At 31.8% G+C, this 24,887-nt stretch overlaps 3 protein-coding genes across 5 annotated transcripts; all 3 read left to right on the forward strand.

Moving 5' to 3' along the window:
- The first annotated feature begins 5,088 nt into the window (after window positions 1-5,088).
- Window positions 5,089-10,861, forward strand: LOC107945507 (DEAD-box ATP-dependent RNA helicase 37). Of its 2 annotated transcripts, none has more exons than XM_016879549.2 (7): window positions 5,089-5,461; window positions 5,821-6,633; window positions 6,715-6,798; window positions 7,837-8,079; window positions 8,439-8,606; window positions 8,764-8,877; window positions 9,886-10,861. In XM_016879549.2, exons 2-7 carry the CDS (start codon window positions 5,902-5,904, stop codon window positions 10,354-10,356), a joined length of 1,812 nt encoding a protein of 603 aa, XP_016735038.2. In that variant the 5' UTR covers window positions 5,089-5,461; window positions 5,821-5,901; the 3' UTR covers window positions 10,357-10,861. The 2 variants fall into 2 exon arrangements, with proteins under 2 accessions (XP_016735038.2, XP_016735045.2); XM_016879556.2 differs by having other exon boundaries at window positions 5,187-5,461; window positions 5,879-6,633.
- A 4,649-nt stretch (window positions 10,862-15,510) lies between these two features.
- On the forward strand, window positions 15,511-19,383 carry LOC121203517 (F-box/kelch-repeat protein At1g55270). Its single transcript, XM_041085821.1, has 2 exons — window positions 15,511-15,832; window positions 17,607-19,383. The coding sequence occupies exons 1-2, from the start codon at window positions 15,767-15,769 to the stop codon at window positions 18,855-18,857; spliced, it is 1,317 nt and encodes a 438-aa protein (XP_040941755.1). The 5' UTR covers window positions 15,511-15,766; the 3' UTR covers window positions 18,858-19,383.
- A 1,052-nt stretch (window positions 19,384-20,435) lies between these two features.
- LOC121212643 (F-box/kelch-repeat protein At1g55270) lies at window positions 20,436-24,505 on the forward strand. 2 transcript variants are annotated; one of them, XM_041085823.1, is made up of 3 exons: window positions 20,840-21,051; window positions 21,126-21,201; window positions 22,179-24,505. In XM_041085823.1, exons 2-3 carry the CDS (start codon window positions 21,136-21,138, stop codon window positions 23,427-23,429), a joined length of 1,317 nt encoding a protein of 438 aa, XP_040941757.1. In that variant the 5' UTR covers window positions 20,840-21,051; window positions 21,126-21,135; the 3' UTR covers window positions 23,430-24,505. The 2 variants fall into 2 exon arrangements, with proteins under 2 accessions (XP_040941756.1, XP_040941757.1); XM_041085822.1 differs by having other exon boundaries at window positions 20,436-21,201.
- Window positions 24,506-24,887: the final 382 nt, after the last annotated feature.

Below are 24,887 nucleotides of genomic sequence, written 5' to 3' on the forward strand. Positions count from 1 at the left end.
TCGAGTCCTGTTGAACTTTAGTGCAGAAGAGTTGAAACTGTCATACAGTGAATCAGGAGCAAACTTGAGGAATAAACTGTACTAATTGGCTTAGTCAAAAATTCTGGAAATTTTATCGAAGAAAGATAAATGAGTCTAGTTTCAGGGAAAATTAACGGAACTTAATTTGGAGTTTCGTAGCTCCAGATATAAATAATTTAGTGACTGCTGCTCAGGAAGACAGCTTGTAGTGAACTTGAGAATATGTTGTAAACATTGATAAAACAAGTTAATGAGTTGCTTATTGTTTTCATATGAACTTACTAAGCGAAAGCTTACCCTCTTCTTTCCCATGTTTTCTAGAGTTTCCAGGTTAGCTCGGGTTGGAGGCCGTCAGAGATATTATCACACTGTCGAGTTAACGCTATCGGCGTAAGTAAACTCAAGTGATTCTAGTCTATGGCATGTATAGGGTTTTAATGTGAGTATGTAATATTATAATTTAGCCAAAGGCATTGGCTTGTTATTAAGGTAGTATTGTAATATTATGATTTAGCCAAAGGCATTGGCTTGTTATTAAGGAAGTATTAGTCATGTAAATTGGCCTATGTCGGTTAATATCGTTATGGGCCCATATGATTATTCTTATGCATGTATGTTATTATCTCTTGTGATGTGGCTTACAACATGTATGCCTAGAGATTGAATTGAGATTCATTGATGAGCTAATAACTAATGCAGGATTAAGTGATTGGTAAATAGTTAATAATGCTTCATGAATGGTTTGTGGATATGATTATGCATGCTTTGTGATGGACATGAGGTTTGATGACATGTTGATAGCTATAGCATTAATATGGTAAAGATGAAAGAAAAACTTATTGTAATGGTTGCATGTGAAATTACCATGGTCATGTCATGTTAGGAAGGTTTAAGTGCCTAATTTTGTCATGTTGTATGCTATTGTATAAGTATGCGTGCATGTGTTGTGAGTGTGACAAAATGGCTTGGAAAATAGCCTTGTATTTGTCCAGGTTTTTGGACATGGGTTCGGGACACGGGCGTGTCCCTAGCACCCGGGCGTGTGCTCTATACCTACACGGGCATGTGGAGCCTTGATGCAAGAGATTTCCTAAGTTTTTCATGAGTTCTCGGTTGAGTCCCGAACCACACCGAATGTATGTATTGGGCCTCGTAAGCTCGCATAAGGGACAGATTACATGTGAAAAGAAAAGTTTTTAATTATTTGAGATTTCATGGCCTTGTTTAGTATGGAAGTGTTAGTAAAAGTCAGGTAGCACCTCGAACCGCGTCCCGACGTCGGATGCGGGCGAGGGGTGTTACACAAGATATTGAAATGTACTTGGAAGTGTCGTTATTCCATAACAGAGTTTCTAACTATACATTGCGGTTTGTGGTAGAATAGGTGCGTAGCAAATTGAGTAATTGAGAGGCTAAACAGCTCTCTGTGGCAGGTAGTGTTACTCTTGTTTAGTCTATTCTTATTTTTTACCAAATTATTTTATGCAACCAATGTGAATTTCAAAATGTGTTTGCGTGTAGATTGAACGTTCTGCAAGACAATCCATATAGGTGTCGGCTAATGGTGGAAGGAGAGTGTCTCTAGTTGGTTGAGACTTTAATTGTCAACCTCATGCTTGTGGAGGATGAGGTCTAAGGCATTTAGAGGATCTGAATGCTTTTTTTTTGTTGCTAAAATTGGGGTTTAGTCAAGTCTTTAAGGATACTACCTTTTAGGTTCGAGTTCTTCGATCGAAGTATGGAATGAAAGTGGGGGTGCCTGAAAGTATTGCACGAGTAAAGTGTTTAGCTATATGGAGAGGACTTGCTAAGGTACGACCCATATCAAGAAAGAATCTATATTGGTCTTTTTGGACAGGGAATTCTATCTATTGTTGGTGTTCATCCAATCATGTGCCTTCTCAAATCAATCTTATGACGGATTGTTTACTTTATTACATGGTAACTGAGGATGGGATGTGGAATCTAGAAGTTTTTAGAGTTAGGTTTCCAAAGGATATTGATAAAAGAGTTGTGAGTATCCCCTCACCACCCTTTCGCTGGTCCTAATAAAATCAATTGGGTGCACACCTCAGTAGGGGCCTTTTTGGTCAAGAGTGCTTACTGATCAATAATGGGGGATACATGGAATAGAAAACACAAAGGGTGGCTGGTCATAAGGAATTTTCAAGGACCTCATGGGCTATTATGTTCGAAGTGACCTATCCATGGGCTAAGTCGGGTTGGGTTGTGGCTTCGTTCTAAAAAATTCAAGCCCAAGCTCATTTTTTATTCAACCTGCCCAAAATACTTGTTTCATTATTCATAATCTAATAAAATATTAAAAATATATTTTTTATATTAATGTTGTATATATTTACAAGTAAATTTAAATTAAAAAAACAATTGTTGAAATTAAATTTGACCTAGGCTAGATTGAAAGATAAAAATCTTACCAAAATTCAACCCAAATCGGATCAAACCTAACAAGCCGAATGAATTGTCTAATCCATGAACATGTCTAATTTGAAGTCATGATGTTATATTCAAATAATTGGCTTCGATTTACTTGTTATTTATATAAAATATTTATATAATATTTTTTGGGGTACAAGTGATATAAGCATTTTAATCGGACAAGCATCCACCATTACCAATTATATCAACAACATTATTTTTATTTTTTATAAAATAATTACTTCTACTCATAACCCCTCCCAACATTTAAAATGGAAGAAAACCGTGCTTAAGTGCGCTCGAATTCATATGTTTCTAGTAGTTATAATTAGGGGTGGAGACCCCAACCCCTTAAAATATAAGAAATTGCTTTTGGCCCTTTAAAATTTACAAGATTTTAATTTAATAAAAAGTAAAATTACACATTTACCCCTCTAAAAACATAAAAACTTTGTTTTAATCTTTAAAACTTATAAAGATATAAACTGTTAAAATTGTGAAATTGCGTTTTAACTCTTATAAAAATATACAACTTAATGTCAACCCCAAAAAAATTTTTCTACTTGGTCCCTAATTACATTAATAACAATCTCAACTAAACTATAACTCAATTATCATTATTTCGACATGTTAAATATAATTAATAGAGGATGTAATTTATATAAACATCTATAAAATGTGGAATAATTTTTTTTAATATTACTTTAATTTATGAAAAATGCAAAGGGTTAATTGTTAATTAAACAAATTTTAGAGTTAAACTGATTTTTTTATATATAAAATGGATTTTTCTTTTGAGGAATATAAATGGGATTGTTACAACTATAACAAATTATTCACAAACAGTTTTTCTAACATATTTTTAACCCAGTACAGTGAAATTGTCTTAATAAATAATTTTGAAATTTTTATGGATTTGATTGTAATAGATAATATTTAAGATGGTTTTAAATAATTAGGTTCGAATTAATACACACAATCAATTTGTAAAAATATACACATTTTAAAAGGTTGAATTTTAAAAATATTTAAATTTTTATAAGTTTAAATTTAAACACACTCTTACAAAAATTATAATTATATATATATTTATATATATTTGAGTTGTTCATGGTCTTGAGCCGGGTTCTAATAAAAATTTAGACTCGATTGATAGTTAGGGCCAAAAAATAGGTCTAAATTTTTGTCCAAATTTGACTCGGATAAAAATTTTAAAACTAAATATACTAAAAATATTAAAATAAATATTTCTCAACAAATTGAAAATAAATTAAAAAAAGTCTTTATACTTAAATAAGACTAAAATAAATGCAACTTAACAAGTAAATACTTTTAAAATAGTAACAAATTTAACAATAAAATAAGTGTTATACAATATCTAAACATTAACAATAAAATAATAACAACATAATAATAAAAATGTAGTAAAACAGTAGTAAAAAGTGAGAAAATAATAACAATTTTTTATTATAAATTTAGACCAAACCCGAACAAAAAATATTATTCAAAACTCGATCCATTTCGTAAGCGGGTCTTATTGTTTACCCAAATTTATTTGGGCAAATCACCAACTCTTTTATATATATATATATTGGAATGATTCTTTTTCTTGCATAAAATTTGCTTGCTTTCAACTTTTGTATAAAGCAAAGAGAGGTCAAGAAAAAGAAAAAAGAATGATGTGATTGACTATTTGAAACAACTTTTCCATTAAGGACTAAGGACTATTATTTTCTTAATTATTTTTACTTTATTCTTAATCACAACTTTGAAATAATTTTAATAAAAATTGATATTTAATTTTAATATTTTAAAAATTTAAAATTAAAATTTTTTAATTCAAAAATCTTTATTTAATTGTTAACACCATTACTATTTTTTTGACAATTTTTTTTGACTTAATATATTTATTATTTATAAATAATATAACAAATCATATAAAGACAACTTAATCAATAAGCTAAATTAACAATTTTAATAAAAAAATATTTAAATTTTATTTTATTTAAATATAATGACAAAATCTCAAACTTTAAGTTAGAAAGTTTGATAAAATACTTTAATGGTGGCATCTATTTAAATGTCTCAATATACTAGGAGATCGTGAGATTTTTTGTTGATTATGCTACATAAGATTTGTATCTAAAAGCGTATGTTTACTTTTTAATCAATTTAACCGATTTTAATACTAAAGAAGGAGAAACTGATATCTAGAGAAAAAAATATTTTCGGTAGCTGATTTAATAAGTTCCTAGTACCCAACACAATTTTTTGATTTTTGACGTGACTTGATCAAACAACTCAAGTCTCCTCATTTATGTTTTTTAATCATAACCGTTGATTTAAAAAAGATCATAACTATAATAAGCTCTCATCCCTAAAATAACCGGGCTTAATTTTAAATCTCAAAAATAAATGATCTTAAATTCATGATTTTTAGTAAATTGGGGGAGTAATGAGGTAATTACATAACTTCACCATTTATTTACAGCGCAGTAAATTGAGTGGTGTAAGTTACCTAATTTGGGTGCGTTTTTGAGACCGCTCATTCCCCTTAGCCGCAAATATTGTACGGACATCTCTAAATTCTAATTTATTTATTTATTTATTTATTTATTTAAAAAACTTCACAGTTTTAATTTTTTTTAAAAACCTGGTAAAAAAATTAAAAAAAAAACTAATAGAAGAATAAAAAAAAGGGGGGAAAATTAGGCAAATGCAGAAACAAAGCGAGAAGAGAAAACTTTTTTGATAAGTAAAAGAAAAAAAAAGAATAAAATACGAATAATAAATAAATATACAGAGGTTAGAGAGAGAAAGGAAGGTTTTTTTCTAATAAAAAAAATAAAAATTTCATCCTTTATTGCTTCTTCTCAGCTTTGTGTCTGCATAACATTAGGGTTTCTTTCTTTTTTCTTTATTTTTTCCCCCTCTATTTGGATCTTCATTATTTCAACGACAAATTTCAGGGTTTTATCATTCTCCGGTTTTCATCGTTTTCTGGGTACGTAAAAATTAGTTAAATTTATTTATGCATTTGAATCTTTAATGGGTTGTTGGTGTTTTTTCCTTGTTGTTTGTTCTTAGTATTAGCAGATCAATTTTGTTTCTTTACCTTTGAAAAAAAGATGATAGATTTTCATTTGGGATTTCTTGTTGATTATGTAAAAGAGGGGAAACCCCTTTTTTTTTGTTAAATCAATTGAATGAATCGTTGTGTTTTTTTTTTTAAAGCTTGGGGTTTTATTTTTCATTTTTACATGGACGTGCTGCATTTGGGTGAGTAATGAAGTAAGATATGATAGCTATTTATCATATTTGTTTTGATGGATTTTGTAATTTATTTTTATGTGGTTTGTTCAGGTTTGACGAATTTTCATAGTGGATTTTGACTAAAAAAGGGTTTTGTTAAAAAAATTAGGATTTTGGTGCTTGTGAATTGTGATGACTACACGAACATCATGGGCAGATATGGCTGCAAATTCTGCAGCTGAGAATGTCGGTTCTGGGTCTTCTTCTGCTAGCAATAGCAAACCCGTTTATGTTCCTCCACATCTCCGTAATCGTCCACCTTCTGCTGACCCACCTGCTCCCACTTCCACTGGTCCTGCTTCAAGTAATGACCGACCTGGACAAGGTGGATCTCGTTGGGCTGCTCCCAGGAGTGATTATGGCAACCGGTCAGGATATGGTGGTGGTGGTGGTCGACTTGGTGGGTGGGGTGGCAGAGGTGGTTGGGATCGTGGGAGGGATAGGGAAGTTAATCCATTTGGAAATGATGATGCAGATACAGAGCAGGCGTTTAGTGAGCAAGAGAATACTGCAATTAACTTTGATGCCTATGAAGACATTCCCGTGGAGACAAGTGGGGACAATGTGCCTCCACCTGTCAATACGTTTGCAGAGATTGACTTGGGTGATGCTCTGAATCTAAACATCCGAAGGTGCAAGTATGTGAAGCCGACGCCTGTTCAGCGGCATGCCATCCCCATTGCCCTTGCCGGACGGGATTTGATGGCATGTGCTCAGACTGGCTCTGGAAAGACAGCTGCCTTCTGTTTTCCTATTATCAGTGGAATTATGAGAGGCCAGGTTCCACAAAAACCATTACGTGGAGCACGTACAGTTTTCCCATTAGCTCTTATTCTCTCTCCTACCAGGGAGCTGTCAATGCAAGTGGGTTTCATTTTTTTGACAATTTAAATGATGTGCTTCTATTGATAACTTGGAATTTATATTTGATGACGTTTATTGTAGATACATGAGGAAGCCAGGAAGTTCTCTTACCAAACAGGTGTTAAGGTGGTTGTTGCTTATGGTGGTGCTCCTATTAATCAACAAGTAATTTTTCTCTCCATTTCTTTTTCCTTTCAGTTTATGGTTCATTATTCCGTTTTTATATTAATCTGACCCAATGTAGTAGTGCTATAGTTTTGATGCATCGGTCCCTATATAGAAAAACAATTGCACTCTAGGTTTGCTGGTCAAGGTGAAACTATCTGCTCTTGAGGCAAACAGTAGCCTTCTTTAGCTTATTTTGTGTTAGACTCTCGGTTTTCAATTGTTTATATGTTAATATCAGTGTTGTCAGGGGCACAAGGTGCAGTCTAATTGCTAGAAGGCGTATATTACCTTGGGTGCAAGAGTAAAAAAAAAAAAGTCTTGCCTGAGTGAAGTAAGGCACAATATGTATATATGTGTATGTATATAAGCTTAACATATATAATTATGATAACAAATTCTGTAGAGTGGCCCAATGCACAACTTTCTTTGTTGTTGAACACTTAAATATCGAGAAGTAGAGTGTCTGATACTATCCCCTTGCTTAATGGTACAATTATGTCTATTGAAAAATGTTAAAGATAAAAGAAATTAATAGAGAACTTCTATTAGGCTGACTTTTTTATGCCTTTCTCCTTAAAAGAAAAGTGCACTTAGGCATTTATCAAATGCGCCTTGCCTGAAGGGTCTGAGGCACTTTTTTTTTTTCTAGAATTAAGGCACAAGCCATTGCTGTGCCTTGACAACATTGATTCACCCTTAATTATTTGGTATCTAGCAACTGTTCTTCAGGTTTCATAACAATTTTGACTTGTTCTACACTCCCAAGGAGGAACTGTTTTCCGGTTTTTTTTTGGGGGGGGGAGGGGGGAGTGTTGTGCATGGTTGAGGGACTGCCTATTCTGCTCTTGTTGAAAATATTTCTTTACAAGTTCTGTAAATTTTTCTCTGATAAGTCTTTTTGCTATCTCTAGCATAAAAGATTTGAAACTCCATTATGGTTTTGAGCTGTGCTGATTCTATGCCATCATTTTTGTCTTAAATTGTATGTGTGAACTTTATTTGTTAGTTTAAGTTGATGGCATTCTATTTGGACAGTTGAGGGATCTGGAGAGAGGTGTTGATATTCTTGTGGCAACTCCTGGAAGATTGGTAGATTTGCTAGAGAGGGCTAGAGTTTCTCTACAGATGATCAGGTACTTGGCCCTTGATGAGGCAGACAGAATGCTAGACATGGGTTTTGAGCCTCAAATAAGAAAGATTGTGGAACAAATGGATATGCCTCCACCAGGTGTTAGACAAACAATGCTATTCAGTGCCACCTTTCCAAGAGAGATACAGGTTGATCCTGTCTTTGTAAAGAACCCTGCTAGAATTTAAATAATCGATCAGTGTCTTATCGGTTTTCAATGCAGTACTCTCTATAGTATGAAGCTCTTTATTAGATTCGTACATGCCATGCATATGTATTGTAATACTGATTATTTCAGATTATTCTTTGTAACATTATTTGTGCGGGAATTTTAGTTTCCTTTATCGGTAAAAGAGAGCACTGCAGCTAAAATAGTTATTTAGTGAAACTCCATTGCATTCTTGCCACTTGAACTGCAACAAAATTGGTACTACCTTTGAATATTATTTTGAGTGTGCGTATCTAGTCTTTTGGTAACTTTTTATGCTTTCAATAATGTTGCATGCAGAGACTGGCCTCTGATTTTCTTGCAAACTATATTTTCTTGGCTGTGGGGCGAGTTGGATCAAGTACTGATTTGATTGTCCAGAGAGTAGAATTTGTTCACGAGTCAGACAAAAGAAGTCACCTTATGGACCTTCTTCATGCTCAGAGAGCAAATGGTGTCCAGGGCAAGGTACTAAACTTTTGGACTTGGAGTACTTTATCCTAAGGATCTTGATGGAAATTCCTGTATGGCTCACAGATTAGCTGTATTTCTAAATCATGTCTTTTTCTGGTTTTGTGAATTTGACTGTACCTTATTAGATAACCTTCATATTTTGATCTTGCAGCAAGCTCTTACATTAGTTTTTGTTGAGACAAAAAAGGGAGCTGATTCACTTGAACATTGGCTGTGCATGAATGGTTTTCCTGCAACTACCATTCATGGTGATAGAAGCCAGCAGGTAAATATACATATTTTCTTTTTCTTTTTGTATTTTCTTATGCATGGAACTTGTTATAAATTTAATTGCTGTAGACAAAAAGTGTATTTAAACCCTCAAATGTTTGGTTTTGGCTTCTTTCTTTGCCAGTAAAGCTTTATATTTGTATTTAGGGAAGTTGCTGCAGACATGATGGGTATTTGCTATTTAATGCAATTTTCCTGTTGTTATACGTATCAATTTGTTTATGGTACATTAGATAAGAGGTTTTCGCAAATCTATTAGCTTCTAGTTAGGAGTTAATAATTCTTAGCAAAATCTTCGTTAGTGCTTCTGGTGTTTTCCCTTTTATCTCCTGGCTGGATGAGGTCAACATATCCCCCATTTATATTGCTGTTATTTCTCCTCTTATGCACATTGTCTTAATCATCCTCCGGTTTGGTAGTGGTTGCTGTTCTATTCTTTGCGTCATTTCTAACATATGCCAATTTCACACTTGATTACATATTTGTTCTGTACGGATCTTGTGTGGAACCTTTTTTTCCTTTTTCCTTTGGACTTGTATGTCATCTCTGTTAATGGATGTTAATCATCAAAATATCTGTTAGTGGATGCCAAGAATTAACTAACACGTTAGCTTTCAAGTAATCTATTGACATGCAAATTAGTGTCGAGTATGCATATGGTTGCTGTTGGATTTCTACATGAAGGTATATTTCTAATAAATGTGAGTTTATATTGCAATTTATTATTTATTTTTCCGTTGCGAGGTGTCTAAGAATATTTGTTGTAAAATAAATAGTATGGATACCTCCTTTATTCTACTTAACCATGCCTTTGTTTTCACTTTGGAATATTCTTGCATCAATCACAGTGTCCTTGCTTTGACATTTATCGTCTTCTTCTCTGCCTTGCCTCCTACGTATTTTTTATATTTTTCTTTCTGCTCTTGTAAGGTATCGTTTTGGCTGTTTGGCCTCACAGTTCTTTACCTCTTGTTAAGATCCCCATTTATTGTGCACATTGCAGGAAAGGGAACAAGCATTACGGTCATTTAAAACCGGTGCTACCCCAATTCTAGTAGCAACTGATGTGGCAGCTCGTGGTCTTGATATTCCTCACGTTGCACACGTGGTGAACTTCGACCTTCCTAATGATATCGATGACTATGTTCATCGAATTGGACGTACAGGGCGTGCAGGCAAAACTGGTTTAGCCACAGCCTTCTTCAATGAGAACAATACTAATATGGCAAAGGCATTAGCAGATCTAATGCAAGAAGCGAATCAAGAGGTACCTGCTTGGCTCACTCGATATGCAGCTCGTTCATTCGGAGCGAGGAATCGTCGTCCTGGAGGAGGAGGCCGATTCGGTGGACGTGACTTTCGAAGGGATTCATCTTACAACAGAGGTGGTTCAGATTACTATAGTGGAGGCAACAACAATTCAGGTGGATACGGTGGAGGCTACGGCGCAAACGTTGCCAGTGCATGGGATTGAGTACACACTCATTTATTTCTACTAGTTTCAGCGTCTAATAGTAGCAGAGCTTCCCTTTCTTTCATAGGGACAATTTTTTCTTTCTTGGGTTTTACTTATATTTTGCTAGCAACATTAGTGATTGTCTTTTTATACGTTAGGAAGGTTTTTACAAGGTGTCGAAGGAGTCGAAGTTGTGTGTATTGTGTTAGTAGGCATTGGTGAAGAAATTCTAACCAAAAAATAGGGGTCACTTCTTACTCCTTTAGTTTCTGTCATGTTTTGTTAGGTAATGCAATGGGGCTGTAGAATATGTTGTGGGAGAGAGGCAACGTATTGTCAATCTTACCATATACCTCTTCCTCCTGCTACCGCTACCCGCGGTGGTGGTTGTTGGCGGTTTAAATCTTGTTTTACTATCAGCTGTACTGTACTGTACTGTAATGGTATAATTGTGAAAACATGAAATCTGGGGGCTCTAAGATTGGACTTGCAGAGAATATATATGGAGCTTGTTTGTCATTCATACTTTTGAGGCTTTTCATGTTTTATTGATGTTGTTTCACATGTTATAAACATGTAGTAGTATTATTGAAATCTTGTAGGGAAGTGAATAAGACAAAACATATTGTATTTATGTTTTCCTTTTTCACTCATGCAATTGATTGTCCTTTTTGATGAAAATTTTCAATCCAAAAGTACAACTCAAATCTGTTAATGGCACATGACATAATCATTATGGATGCATTGCACAGGCGTTTTTAGATGAGGTTTAATATATTATTTGATACTCCAGTATTTGAGTTATTTTTTTATTTAATATGATACTTGTATTTGATAGAAGTTATATATTTTGGTATTTAAAGTTAATGATATAACTTTTTAGTTATGACTTTTTTTAATTATCTAAAGGTAATTTGGATTTTAGGATTGATTTGATGAATGTTAATAATTAATATTTTTAGTTAATTATAATTTATCAAATCAAGTTTAATACTTGAATTAAACTTTAAAAGTTAACAATGTTATCTTTTAAGTACTAAAATATATAATTTTTATTAAATATAAATATTACATCAAATCAAAAAATAACATAAATATCACGTTTAAAAAAATGTCAAACTTAAATATTAATTTATATGTTAAGCTATTATATTATTTTCTTTGGGTATTTACTTGATCGTCGAGGTTCAAATTTAGGTAATTATTAGTAAATTGGTATTGTAGAAAAAGAATTATGTTTTATGTTTACTTCATATGGAATTTGTGAAGCTATTAATTTGATTTTTATCCAAATTTATTTTAATTTAAAAACGAATATACTTCAACTATTTAGTCACTCGAATATTATAAGGATTGACCCCTTTTTTTTTAATATTTGAATGTATTAATTGTATATTTTTCTTTATCTTAAAGTTTTTCATACTTCTATTATATTAAAATATTTTATTTTTTTTAGTTATTATGAAAATAATATAATTACAAACATAGAAATAAGTTTTGTCAACTACAAAGTATAATTCAATTAATACAAAGTACATCACACAAACAACAACAAAAAAACTTAAACAAAACTCGTTTATGGCACATGCACTTATTAGGACCGAAAACTCACATATTGTGATTAATGATGTTCGAACTAGAATGGATTAGTTAATTGATTGGGAACCAATTTGAGTATCAGTCCAAAGAACGATATTGATTTGGCTAAATAGTATTTTTTAAATATTTTTATTTTTAATAATTTTTAATATTTTTTTAATCAAATTGGTCGGACTAGCAAATAGATAGTCAATTCTACCACCAATTCGATTTTGAAAACATTGATTGTAATTATATATAGTAAAAATTTAATTTAAATGTGCAAAGTAGGATCTTAACTTTAACCAATAATATTAATGTCTTCGTTCACTTTTTTACACTTAAATAAACATATTTAAATGAATAGTTAATTTTTATTAAACGTTTATTTAAATAAACTTATGTTTAAATAAAAGTTAAAAATTAAGGAGTAGTTTAGATAAAAATTAAATAAAAATTATTTACTTAAGTTTAATAAAAGTATTATTTAAATAAGATGTAATGCTTGTGATTTTCTTTTTATTTCAAGTTTTAACGAAAGTTGCTGATTGATTCTTAATTTTATGTAGCATGTATATTGTTGTCAATGCAGGATGACATGGGTTCGAATTTCGAATATGCTGAAGCGCATTATCCTCCTATTTATAGGTTGAGGAGGGATTATACCTAGTTTTAGGCGTTGTGTCAAAAAGAGTAGATATAATCAAAACTTATTTTGAGATTGTTCAAAAAAGAGTTTTAACGAAAGCTTAATATCTCTTTTGGTTCTTGTATTATAACTAGAACTATAGTACAAGGACTAAAGAAGATATTAAGCCTTTTATGAAAAAAAAATCTATGGGTAATTTATTATGGTTGGTATGACTTTTCATTTTCCATGTATAATCTAATAAGACAATGTTGAAAACCAATCCACATGGGATATTTTGATTCAACATAAAATTATTAAAATTTCTATGAGACATAATTATTTTAAATATATGTTAAAAAAATAATTATTATTTTAAATATATTTTAACACACTCGAATTTATATCTTTTTATATAAATAATAATATTAATACCAACCGAGTTATGACTCAATCAATAATTATTTAATAAAAAGAGAAAGTTTTGAAAATATTTTGCATATGGTTTAAAAGCTTAATTATGTCTTTATCAATCCAAATCACTGTATTAATTGTACATTGTTATTTCTGTGTCAGGTCGGTCCATTTATCATTTATTATCTCGTGACTTTCCCACAATATTTGATTACTATAACTATAAATTTCATCCCTTATTTTATCAAATTTAAAATTTAGTCCCTTTATTTTAATTTTTATTAAATTTGGTTTCTATAATTTACAAAATCTGAAACTCTAGTCATAAATGTAATGAATTTGAATAACTCATTTTTGCTTCTTTTTTTATGTATAAATAGTTGAACAGTTTATTTTTATAGATAATTAATTTAACGGTAAGATTTAATATTTACTAATTTTCGTAAAATATAAGTACTGAATTCTAATAAATTAAAATAAAAGAATTAATTTTTCAATTTTCGTAAAATAAAAATATGAAACACAAAATTAAACCCATTTATATTACTATTTTTGTACTTAATTGAATTTGATATTCCGAATTAAATAATTCAAATTCAATATAATTTATTCTTAAAAAATAAAATTAATTTAATTTTAATATGAAATGACAGAAAAAATGTATTCATATAATTGGATTATTCTTTAATAATGAAATTACCAAATTGGTCATTGTACTTTGACATCATCGAAATTGGTCGGTGTTCATTCATTTTTCGTGGACTTCTAAATACAAGTCGAGGAAAAAAAGAATATTTAAAATATTAAATTTCAAATTATATTTAAATAAATCTTAAATTTATTTTAATAAATCAATTATAGTAGTTTTTTTTGTTACCCGACTATGAAAAGTTACAAAATAGTCACTCAACTATAAAAAATTACAAAATGGTCATCGAACTATTCAATTTTATCTTTTTTGATCAGCTGTCGTCTAATATAAAAATGAAAACAGCAAAAAATTCAATATTGTGAGTGACCAAAAAAATCAAAATTGAATAGTTAAATGACTATTTTATAATCGATTGACTAAAAAATGAAAAGAAAGCATAGTCGGTTGTCTAATAATGTAGCTTACCTTTAAAATAAAAATTATAATTAAATAAATTCATTTGTTTTTAATTGACTGTTATAAAAACGATAAATGTCAAATTTACCTATGAATTTTGGTGACTTTGAATTGGAACAATTATATACATAAAACTTTGATTGTGATTCATATGTATATATTAAATTTTGAATTTAATTCAACAATACACATTTTAAAAAAAATAATTTACTTTTATATGCATTAATATAATTGTTTGTGTATGCATTACGTAATACATAAATGTAAAAAGATGCTACTTGATCTGTGAAATTTGAATTAAATCAAAGTTCGGTAAAAGTACCATTGAATTCTTATACTAAGAATTAGATTGTATTTTGTTCCATTTGCTAAAAAATGACAAGTTAGTCCTCATATGATATATTAAAGAGCAAGTTAATCATTTTTGTTAAAAAAATTCGTCCATTTATATTGTTAAAAATTGACATGGCTAACAGAATAATTAGATAGTTACATGTGACGTGCCACATGTACCTCTTGCTAATATACAACAATCAATTTTGAAATGTAGGAATGAATGAAATTTTTAACAAAAGGGCCAATTTATCCATTTTTTGAATAAAGAGGATAAAATGTAATCTGACTTCTAATATAGTAGCCTCTATGATACTTTTCCTACTAAAATTCATATGTAGTTTTAGTATTTATTTGCTATAAAGTATGGGTAAACTACACCAATAGTCATGCAACTATTAGTAAATTTTTTTTTTGGTCACCTGATTATTAAATTTTGTCATTTTTTATCACTAGCTGACTAACAATGACAACTTTCAAAAATGACATAATAGCAATTTTAACGCTCAATATTTATATATTGTGTCAATTTAGCTTCGATTTTAAAAAATTTAATGCTCCACATTTACACATTGTGTAATTTAGCCTTTTTATAGTTTTCTTTTTCTACGTGACTCTTTTACTTAAAAAGTTAAGAAAAAAATAAATTTATAAACTAAATTTGATTGAAAAAAATAGAAACACCCAGAAATCTAAAATAATAATTTTCATATTTTCTTATTCGTTTAAACTTAATTCTTAATGTCACAAAGAAAAGAAAAATTCCGAAAAAGACTAAATTACACAATATGTAAATGTTGAGAGTTAAAATTATTATTGTTCCAATTTTAAAAACTACCACCCTTACCGAACTGATGGCCAGAAAGACCAAATTAAATAACTAAATGACTATTTTATAATTTTTAATAATTAAATTATATAAAAAATACTTATAATTGAATCACTGTTAGTGTAATTTAGGTGAATAATTTTTAATTTCTCTCTCTTACACCACCCTTTAAAGTGGGTTTTGACCCGACAATTGTAAACAATGAAAAGTCATTCAAACTTGTTTGTCTTGTAATAAGACTTTTTGTCATTAATTAACATTAAAATTAAAATTAAAATTCACTCAAGAAAATCTTAACATTAAATGAAAAATTGAAGGAAACCCAAAATTTAAAGAAGTTAGTTGGTGAAATTGGGTCCATCACCAGCTATACCGCTTGCGTGTTTACTCTTCAGTTAAGACTTTAAAGACTTTGCCAAATTTAGTTTCTTTTTGAAGGGTTTGAGGATGATGAATTGATGATGAGATTGGGGTTTTTTAAAAGGAATTAAATTATAGTAGGTTTTGATTCTTATCCATGAATCTTAGGTTTTAAATCATGGAACAATCTGTTTCACATCAGTCATCTAATGCTCTCAGAGGGTTTCGAGTTCAAGCTCCATTGGTAAGCTCCAACTTTATCTTCTTTTTATTTTATTCCATTTCTTTAAATTTTTTTATGAGATACACTGTTGATGAATTCAATGAAAACATGAATTTTAATATACCCATGGTGTTTACTTTTCTGGGTTTTAGTTTTCATGAAAATTTGAAGATACTCAGATTGAGAAATGTTACTTAATAGGGAAATTGGGATTCTAAAATTCGAGAATTTGATAGGGGCTTAGTGTGCTGTAAAACGGGTTCTTTGTGTTCAACGTTATCTACCATTGTTTTGGCGGCAATTTTGAGATTTATGAATGCATAAACAGGAACACCATTTTTCTATTTTTGCTTTCTTTTGTAGCTTGCAACTTCGGCTTTTTCAGATTTTATTCTATGTATTTCGATTCAGCATTTTAAACTCCTGCAGCTTAGGCGTTTTACGTTCCTTTCATATAAAGCTTTGGAGTCTTTTTTCTGTTCAATTTTGACGAAGATTTTATTTTGTTTCTGCATGAAAGGGAATGGAATTTGGTCCTAAATTATGCTGGCTTTGGTATTGTTCATATACTTTTTCTTCTTTTAGTTGATATTTTAAAGAGTGATTACTTAAGAGATAGTGCTCTGCATTTTGTTGCCTGGCTTTATTTATATACTCTTAAGTTATCTTCCAATTTGCTACTACCATTATATAGGAAGAACTATGAAGGAGCCTCTGTGGGTTCTTCTTAGTTTTCTATGAGGGGTAGATTGTGGCTTCGTTCTTGATAAACAGTTTTGTTTGGACTTGGTTAATTGTATTGGATGATTGATGTAATTTTCTCAATAAAAGGGAACATTTCACTTGCAATTCTGTTTACTAATTATCTCATCACAGCAAATAATTATGCAGGTGACAGATCTTATCAATGAACCAATGTGTTTATACTAAGCAGTCAAAATAATTTGTTAAAGGTCAATGTACCGAAAAGAAACCTTAAAGGAGTTGTTGGCTCTAAACCATTAGCTTGCACTCAGGTCCAATAGTTATCTGAAATGTTCGAAGCCTATTTTATCTGGTGATTCTGTGTTTGGGGATCCAGAGACTCCAGCACTTATGATGTTAATCCATTAGATGGTACTACATACAATGTCCCGCCTCATTTGTTTGTGACAGGTCATGTCAAGGATTCATATTAGTATATATTAGTTCGCCATCTCTATCATTTCAAGTTTTTAGGTTCGGTGATGCTCTCAAATGTTCGAAACTTAAATGCTTAATTTGTGGACTGAGGCTGATAAATTGTTGTGTGTACTTCCTCTTGTGTAAATTCATTGGAGTGTGCCTCAAGAATTCGATCTCCGGTCATAGGAAGTTAAATTTAATTGTTTTTTAGTTGAAGGAAGATCTTACCATCAAGGTAGGTCAACTTAAATAGCATATTGGACGACACCTGCAGACTCATAACTTGCCTTCAGCCTCTGAAGCTTTAGGTAGAATTCTCTTGTCACAATGTGGACATCTAGCACATGCCACGCTATCTTAAACAGCTTTTCATCGGAAACAAACCGATAATCAGGGTAGGAGTTGATCAACTGGTCACTTCTGTTTTTTCTTGAGAAAATGTGAAAGCTTTTGTTTCATCAGGAAATGATAAAATTTGCTGCCATTTGTTGACATTCTTTATAAGTGCATGAATTGCAAGTAAGGTAGGCACAATGAATGATTAATGATGGATCCAATATGAATAGTTTCTCAAATTTTTCCTGCTGTACATCTTTATCATATTCTGATGTTCATTTACAAACTTTTTCAGGTTGATTCTGTATCTTGCTATTGTAAAGTGGATTCTGGATTGAAGACAGTTGTTGAGGCAAGAAAATTTGTCCCAGGATCAAAGCTTTGTATCCAGCCTGATATCAATCCCAATGTTCACAAGAGTAAAAGCTCTCGCAAAGAGAGGAGTCGAGTCCAGCATCCTCTCCTCCCTGGCCTTCCTGATGATCTTGCCATTGCATGTCTGATTCGAGTTCCTCGTGCTGAACACCGAAAACTCCGCCTAGTTTGTAAGAGATGGTATCACCTTTTGGCTGGGAACTTCTTTTTTTCTCTTAGGAAAAGTCTTGGAATGGCAGAAGAGTGGGTTTATGTCTTGAAAAGAGATCGTGATGGAAAGATATCATGGAATGCCTTCGATCCTATCCATCAGCTATGGCAGCCACTTCCTCCAGTTCCAAGGGAGTACTCTGAGGCACTTGGTTTTGGTTGTGCCGTTCTAAGTGGCTGCCACCTGTACTTGTTTGGAGGAAAGGATCCACTAAGGGGGTCAATGAGACGAGTTGTTTTCTATAATGCTCGGACAAACAAGTGGCACAGAGCACCAGGTATGCTTCGAAAACGTCATTTCTTTGGTTCCTGTGTAATAAATAACCGCCTTTATGTGGCTGGCGGAGAATGTGATGGAATTCATAGGACTTTACGCTCTGCTGAAGTTTATGATCCTAACAAGAACAGATGGAGTTTTGTTCAAGATATGAGCACTGCTATGGTACCTTTCATTGGGGTAGTTTACGATGGAAAGTGGTTTGTAAAAGGTCTGGGGTCTCATCGCGAAGTTATGAGTGAAGCATACGATCCTGAATCTAATTCCTGGTCTGCTGTTAGTGGTGGGATGGTTTCTGGTTGGCGCAACCCTTGTATCTGTTTAAATGGAAAGCTTTATGCCCTGGATTGCCGTGATGGATGTAAGCTTAGGGTGTATGATGGAGCCACAGATTCATGGAATAAATTTATTGATAGTAAGCTCCATTTCGGGAGTTCTCGAGCTTTGGAAGCTGCTGGCCTAGTTCCTCTCAATGGCAAACTTTGTATCATTCGCAATAACATGAGCGTAAGTCTCGTTGATGTTTCCAGTCCAGACAAACAGGTCGAAAGCAACCCTCAGCTTTGGGAAAACATTGCCAGTAGAGGTCATTTCAGGACTCTCTTTACAAATATATGGTCGAGTATAGCAGGCCGAAGTAGCTTGAGAAGTCATATCATTCACTGTCAGGTTCTTCAAGCATGAAAAAGGGGAATTATAATTCTTTTATCCATGTTAAAGTTTCCTGCATTTTTTTTATTCAAATCTTTTTTCGTATACCGATATTTTGTGGTTCAGCTCAGCACACCTCTTGAATGGAAAAGCTGAATATATATTCTTCTGTTACCTTTCATGATGTTCTTATTCTTGCAATGGTGATTGATATCAACGGTGACCCACCGGGGGAGGGGACCGATATCCAACATTAAGAATGTTTTGCTTGTGACAGACTCAACAACCAAGGGTGCTTTCGAGATATCGAGTAACACAGCTTGGATGTTATCCCATGGTGCATTTGCAGGTGAGGTGGTTCACTGTTGATATTTTGAGGTTATTTCTTTACATTTATGAAGAGAGCAGGCAGATACTTGTAAATCATAGTCATTTGGGCTTTAGAATTGGTCTTTTTGTGAGAACTTTTTTGTATTTTGTAGCATGTTAGTCTTTGAGATGTACAAGCATATATTTATTAGATATTTATAAAGATGTTTATGTCTAATTATTTTAAAAACTATCCTTTTTTAAGAGAAAAATGGCTTTCCTCTTAATAAATTTATATTTTTTTGAAAAGAATTTTCTCCCACTTTATTACCTGGAAATATTAATTAGTATGTGATAAAAATAATATTTTATAATATATTTTTTTGAGTTTGATCAAATAACGAAATAAATTTTCTTTTAAAACAAAACAATTAAATTTAAAAGTTCTAATAAATAAAAAATTTTCTTAAGTGGTTTTTTTATGAAAATTAATTAGCCTTTTAATTTATTTTATGGGTAAGTTGCATTCAAGGTTATTAAATTATTAGTAAGTTTACGTTTTGATCGCTTAACTTCACAAAGTTACAAAATGACAACTGAATTATTCGAAAATTTCATTTAAGTCATTGAATTATTAAAATTATTGCTACATGACCTTTTCTGTTTGTACCGTTTACATCAATTGAAAGCTGTCTTTTTCTCTCCTACAAATATTTTTTCATGAAATAACTTTGAACGTTGCAAATCTACGAACTAAAATTTAAACAACTTTCTTCATCAATTTCTTACATTGACCATAAGATTGATTTAAATGTAAAATTTTAAATATTTTAACAATAATTTTGTGACTTTTTAAACTTGAGTAATAAAAATATAAATTTACTAATACACTTATATGAAAATGAGAAAAAAAAAATCTAACCAGAGTTCCAATCTCTTGCTCCATTTAAAGTAAAGATTGACCCAACAACAGTAAACAATTAAAGACATCATGCAAACTTCAAAGACACTAAAAATTATTTAATATTAAAATTAAATTCAGTCAAATTTAATGCTACTAATTGAACAAAAATCTAACATTAAATGAAATCTTAATTTCTCATTTTTATATTCAGTTTAATTCAGTCTAAAAATAAATATTCATAATTAAATTAAATCTATTTTAGGGCTACAATATTTAATAATTTAATATATTTTAATTAAATTTTAAAATAAACAATTTTATATATTTTTAATATATAAAAATAAAATATTTTAATATATTACATAATTAAAAAAAATAACGTGTTGAGCTTGAGTCTCGGTCAAAATTCACCCGTATTTTAATTGAATTAGATTTTTTCCAAATTTCTTATTTTGCCCAAATATTTTTATCTAAACTTTTTTAGATATTAAAACAATTTTTATGGCTAATCCTATACTTAAAATAAATTTAATCGGTGTTATTGAAATTAGATCAAATTGAGGGATTGAAATATTGGTACTTATAAAAAAATAAATTGATATTTTAATTAATTACTAAAAATTTAAAAAAATAAAAAATTCAAAAAAATTATAATTTTTTAATTATTAATAAATCAAAAATTAATAATCTAACCTATTGAATTATCAGCTCGATTTTTTAAATATTTCATTTAAAAGAAACCAACGGATCTAGCCTGCCATGTTTGAGACTTTGAGTTTGAGATGGGAAAAAATATATATATTTTTGATAGCAGAGAGAGGAAAAATTATTTAAAAAATGAAAATTTGTTTCTATTTTATTGAAAGAAGGACAAGGGAAATAAAAATGACAAGAAAAGAAACAAAAGAAGCAAGTAAAGTCGGTTTTCTTTTGTACTTACTATCACTAAAAATTTAATTTTTAAGGTTGAGAAGAAGATGATGAGAATCTGAGTATTAAAATCTCTTAAATTGGGTATTTTTCGATCTGGGTTTCTTTAAAGGTGTTAGATTTATAATAGATTTTGATTATTCTCTATGAAATCTTAGGTTTTAAAGCATGGACCAATCTATTTCTCAACAGTCATCTAATGCTCTTAGAGGGTTTCGAGTTCAAGCTCCATTGGTAAGTTCCAAAACCTCACCTTCTCTCCTCCCCCCCCTATTTTTTAGGTGAAATTTATTGTATTTTTTAGAGATAAACAGTTGATGAATTTGTTGAAAACCTGATTTGAAGATACCCAGATTGAGAATTGTAGTTAATTGAGAAAATGGGATTCCAAAGTTTGAGACTTTGAAAGAGCTTAGTGTGCTATACTATGGGTTCTTCATTATTATTTTATTATTTTTTTTGAAAGTTTTAGTTGTTTTGTTTACTGATGGTGGGAGTTCTGCTATTTTATCATTGGGTTGTTCTTTAGCTATGGATTCCAAGATCAAATCTTTTTGAACCAATCTACCATTTCTTGTGTGTTTGTGGTCATTTGGGATCTATGAACATTTAAATAGGAACCATTTTCCATTTTGACTTTCTTTTGTAACTTGCAACTTTGCCTTTTGAGAGTGAATTTGTTGAAGATTTTTATTTTATTTCTGCTTGAAAGAGAATCAAATTTGGTCCGAAATTATGCTTGGCTTGAAAGAGAATTAAAATTTGAGAGTGATATTGAACTTTCTTTAGTTACAACTATTGTATTACTTTGTTGGACAATAATAAAATTTATTTGTTTGTTAGATGATACAATAAAAAAAATTAATTAAAAGGAAATAGTGCTCGGCAGTTTGTTGACTGGCTTTATTTGTATACTCTTTATCTGCTAATTTGCTACTGGCATCATTGAGGAAGAACCATGGCGGAGCCTGTGTATAGGTTCCTCATAGTTTTCTAAGGATATAAATGCATATGCAGATTGTAGCTTTGTTCTTGATAAACAGTATCATTAGCTTACACTCAGGTTCAATATTTATCAATATATTTTTAATTGAGTCTTAGCTCGGTTGGCATCGTTGCTATTGCTCAACCTGGAAGACGTGGATTTGAACACACTTGAGAGTAATTTTCAGATGTTCATTGTTTCTTTCCTAACTGGAAAACTTTTGCAGGTTGATTCTGTATCATGCTATTGTAAAGTGGATTCTGGATTGAAGACAGTTGCTGAGGCAAGAAAATTTGTCCCAGGGTCGAAGCTTTGTATTCAGCCTGATATCAATCCCAATGCACACAAGAGTAAAAACTCTCGCAGAGAGAGGACTCGAGTCCAGCCACCTCTTCTCCCTGGCCTTCCTGATGATCTTGCCATTGCATGTCTGATTCGAGTTCCTCGTGCTGAACACCGAAAACTCCGTGTAGTTTGTAAGAGATGGTATCGCCTTCTGGCTGGGAATTTCTTTTATTCTCTTAGGAAAAGTCTTGGAATGGCAGAAGAGTGGGTTTATGTCTTCAAACGAGATCGTGATGGTAAGATATCATGGAATGCATTTGACCCTATCCATCAGCTGTGGCAGCCACTTCCTCCAGTTCCAAGGGAGTATTCTGAGGCAGTTGGTTTTGGTTGTGCTGTTCTAAGTGGTTGCCACCTGTACTTGTTTGGAGGAAAGGATCGACAAAGGGGTTCAATGAGACGTGTTATTTTCTATAGTGCTCGGACAAACAAGTGGCATAGAGCACCAGATATGCTTCGAAAACGTCATTTCTTTGGTTCCTGTGTGATAAATAATTGCCTTTATGTGGCTGGTGGAGAATGTGAAGGAATTCATAGGACTTTACGATCTGCTGAAGTTTATGATCCTAACAAGAACAGATGGAGTTTTGTTCAAGATATGAGCACTGCTATGGTACCTTTCATTGGGGTAGTTTATGATGGAAAGTGGTTTGTAAAAGGTCTTGGGTCTCATCGTGAGGTTATGAGTGAAGCATATGATCCTGAATCTAATTCCTGGTCTCCTGCTAGTGGCGGGATGATTTCTGGTTGGCGCAACCCTAGTATCTCTTTAAATGGACAGCTTTATGCGCTGGATTGCCGTGATGGATGCAAGCTTAGGGTGTATGATGGAGCCACAGATTCATGGAATAAATTTATTGATAGTAAGCTCCATTTAGGGAATTCTAGAGTCTTGGAGGCTGCTGGCCTAGTCCCTCTCAATGGCAAGCTTTGTATCATTCGCAATAATATGAGCATAAGTCTTGTTGATGTTTCCAGTCCAGACAAACAGGTTGAAAGCAACCCTCAGCTTTGGGAAAACATCGGTGGCAGAGGTCATTTCAGGACACTATTTACAAATATATGGTCAAGTATAGCAGGCCGAAGTGGCTTGAGAAGTCATATTGTTCACTGTCAAGTGCTTCAAGCATGAGAAGGGGGACTATGATTTACGTATCCATGTTAAATTTTCCTGCATTTGTTTATGCCTTGGTATTCGGATTTCAAAAGTTTATTCGTTTAACAAGTCAAGGTTCAGCACCTACCGAGTGGAAAAAGATGAATATTTTTTCTGTTACCTTTCCTGATGTTTTTATTCTCGCTATGGTGATTGATATCAATGGTGACCCACCAGGGGAGGGGATCGATATCCACATTAAGAATGTTCCGCTTTTTGATTAACTCGAAGAAGTGAAACAACGAAGACAACCAAGGGCTCTTTTGAGATATTGAAGTTGATGAACAGCTTGGATTTTTATCCCATGGTGCATATGCAGGTGAGGTGGTTCACTGTTGATCTCTGCTATTGAATTATGAAGTTATTTCTTTACATTTTATGAAGAGAGCAAATACTTGTAAATCTTGGTCATTTGGGCTTAGGACCTGTCTTTTGGAGATCTTTATCATTTTGCAGCATGCAATCTTTGAGCAGCTTTGAAGTGTACATGGTTTGTTCAACTCGAGTTAATATATAGTTGGCTCATTTGATCAAAAACCTAGAGATGTGAAGGTGCCATCCCCGTTATCTAAACAGCTTGGACACCTCTGGTTTTCATTTCCCAGTGGTATTTGGTTCATTCCGGTAAGCTGGTTGAAGAAGTTGCTGATGACCCCGGATTGATTTCCTTATTTCAATCTTATCTTTCTCTCCTTGTCAACCATGTCGTGGATAATACAGATAGGAACCTCATCACGTTCGGTCTTGCAGCTGATTCGTAGCTTCGGAGTGAAAGAAGAGAGACCATTTTTTTGGGTTTCCAAACTGAGTCTCGGACCAAGTTCGTTTAAGCTAACATTTCATGGTAACACTAATTAATATGCAAGATAATTTTAGTGTTCATCTCCATTGGAAGCAAAAAAAAAAAAAAAAGGTCTTGAATGATAAATCTCAATGATTCATTGGGCTGCATTGATTGGTTGTATTAATGGGTTGGTGATGATTGGTTGATGGTGATATTCAGTCCGTTGTGTTGGATGTTTTTAATTTTATTCAGAGTTATGTTCTATGCATCTCTTTGTTCTTGTGCAAACTTAAGACTATATATATATATATATATGTATATTTCTGGTTCTTTGCTTGTGGTTTTTGGTAAGAAGGATGTAGGCTATGCTAAGAATAATCATTGTTCATGATAAACTATTTTAAGGAAATAATCACTACAAAACAATATTTATGTTGAGAACAATCCATGGTTAGAACAATTTTTATTCAAAAAATTTCTTTTTTTTTTAATAATAGTTTGGGTTTCAAAAAATGTTTTGCAACAGATGTTGACTTTGTTGTCTTTGACGTGGATTGTTATGTGGATATCATATTAATAATTTAATTAATTTTTAGTATTTAAAAAATTAAAAAATATAAAATTATTAAATAAATTGCTAACATTATGAA

The sequence above is a fragment of the Gossypium hirsutum genome, chromosome A13 (assembly GCF_007990345.1).
Source record: "Gossypium hirsutum isolate 1008001.06 chromosome A13, Gossypium_hirsutum_v2.1, whole genome shotgun sequence".
NCBI lineage: Eukaryota > Viridiplantae > Streptophyta > Magnoliopsida > Malvales > Malvaceae > Gossypium > Gossypium hirsutum.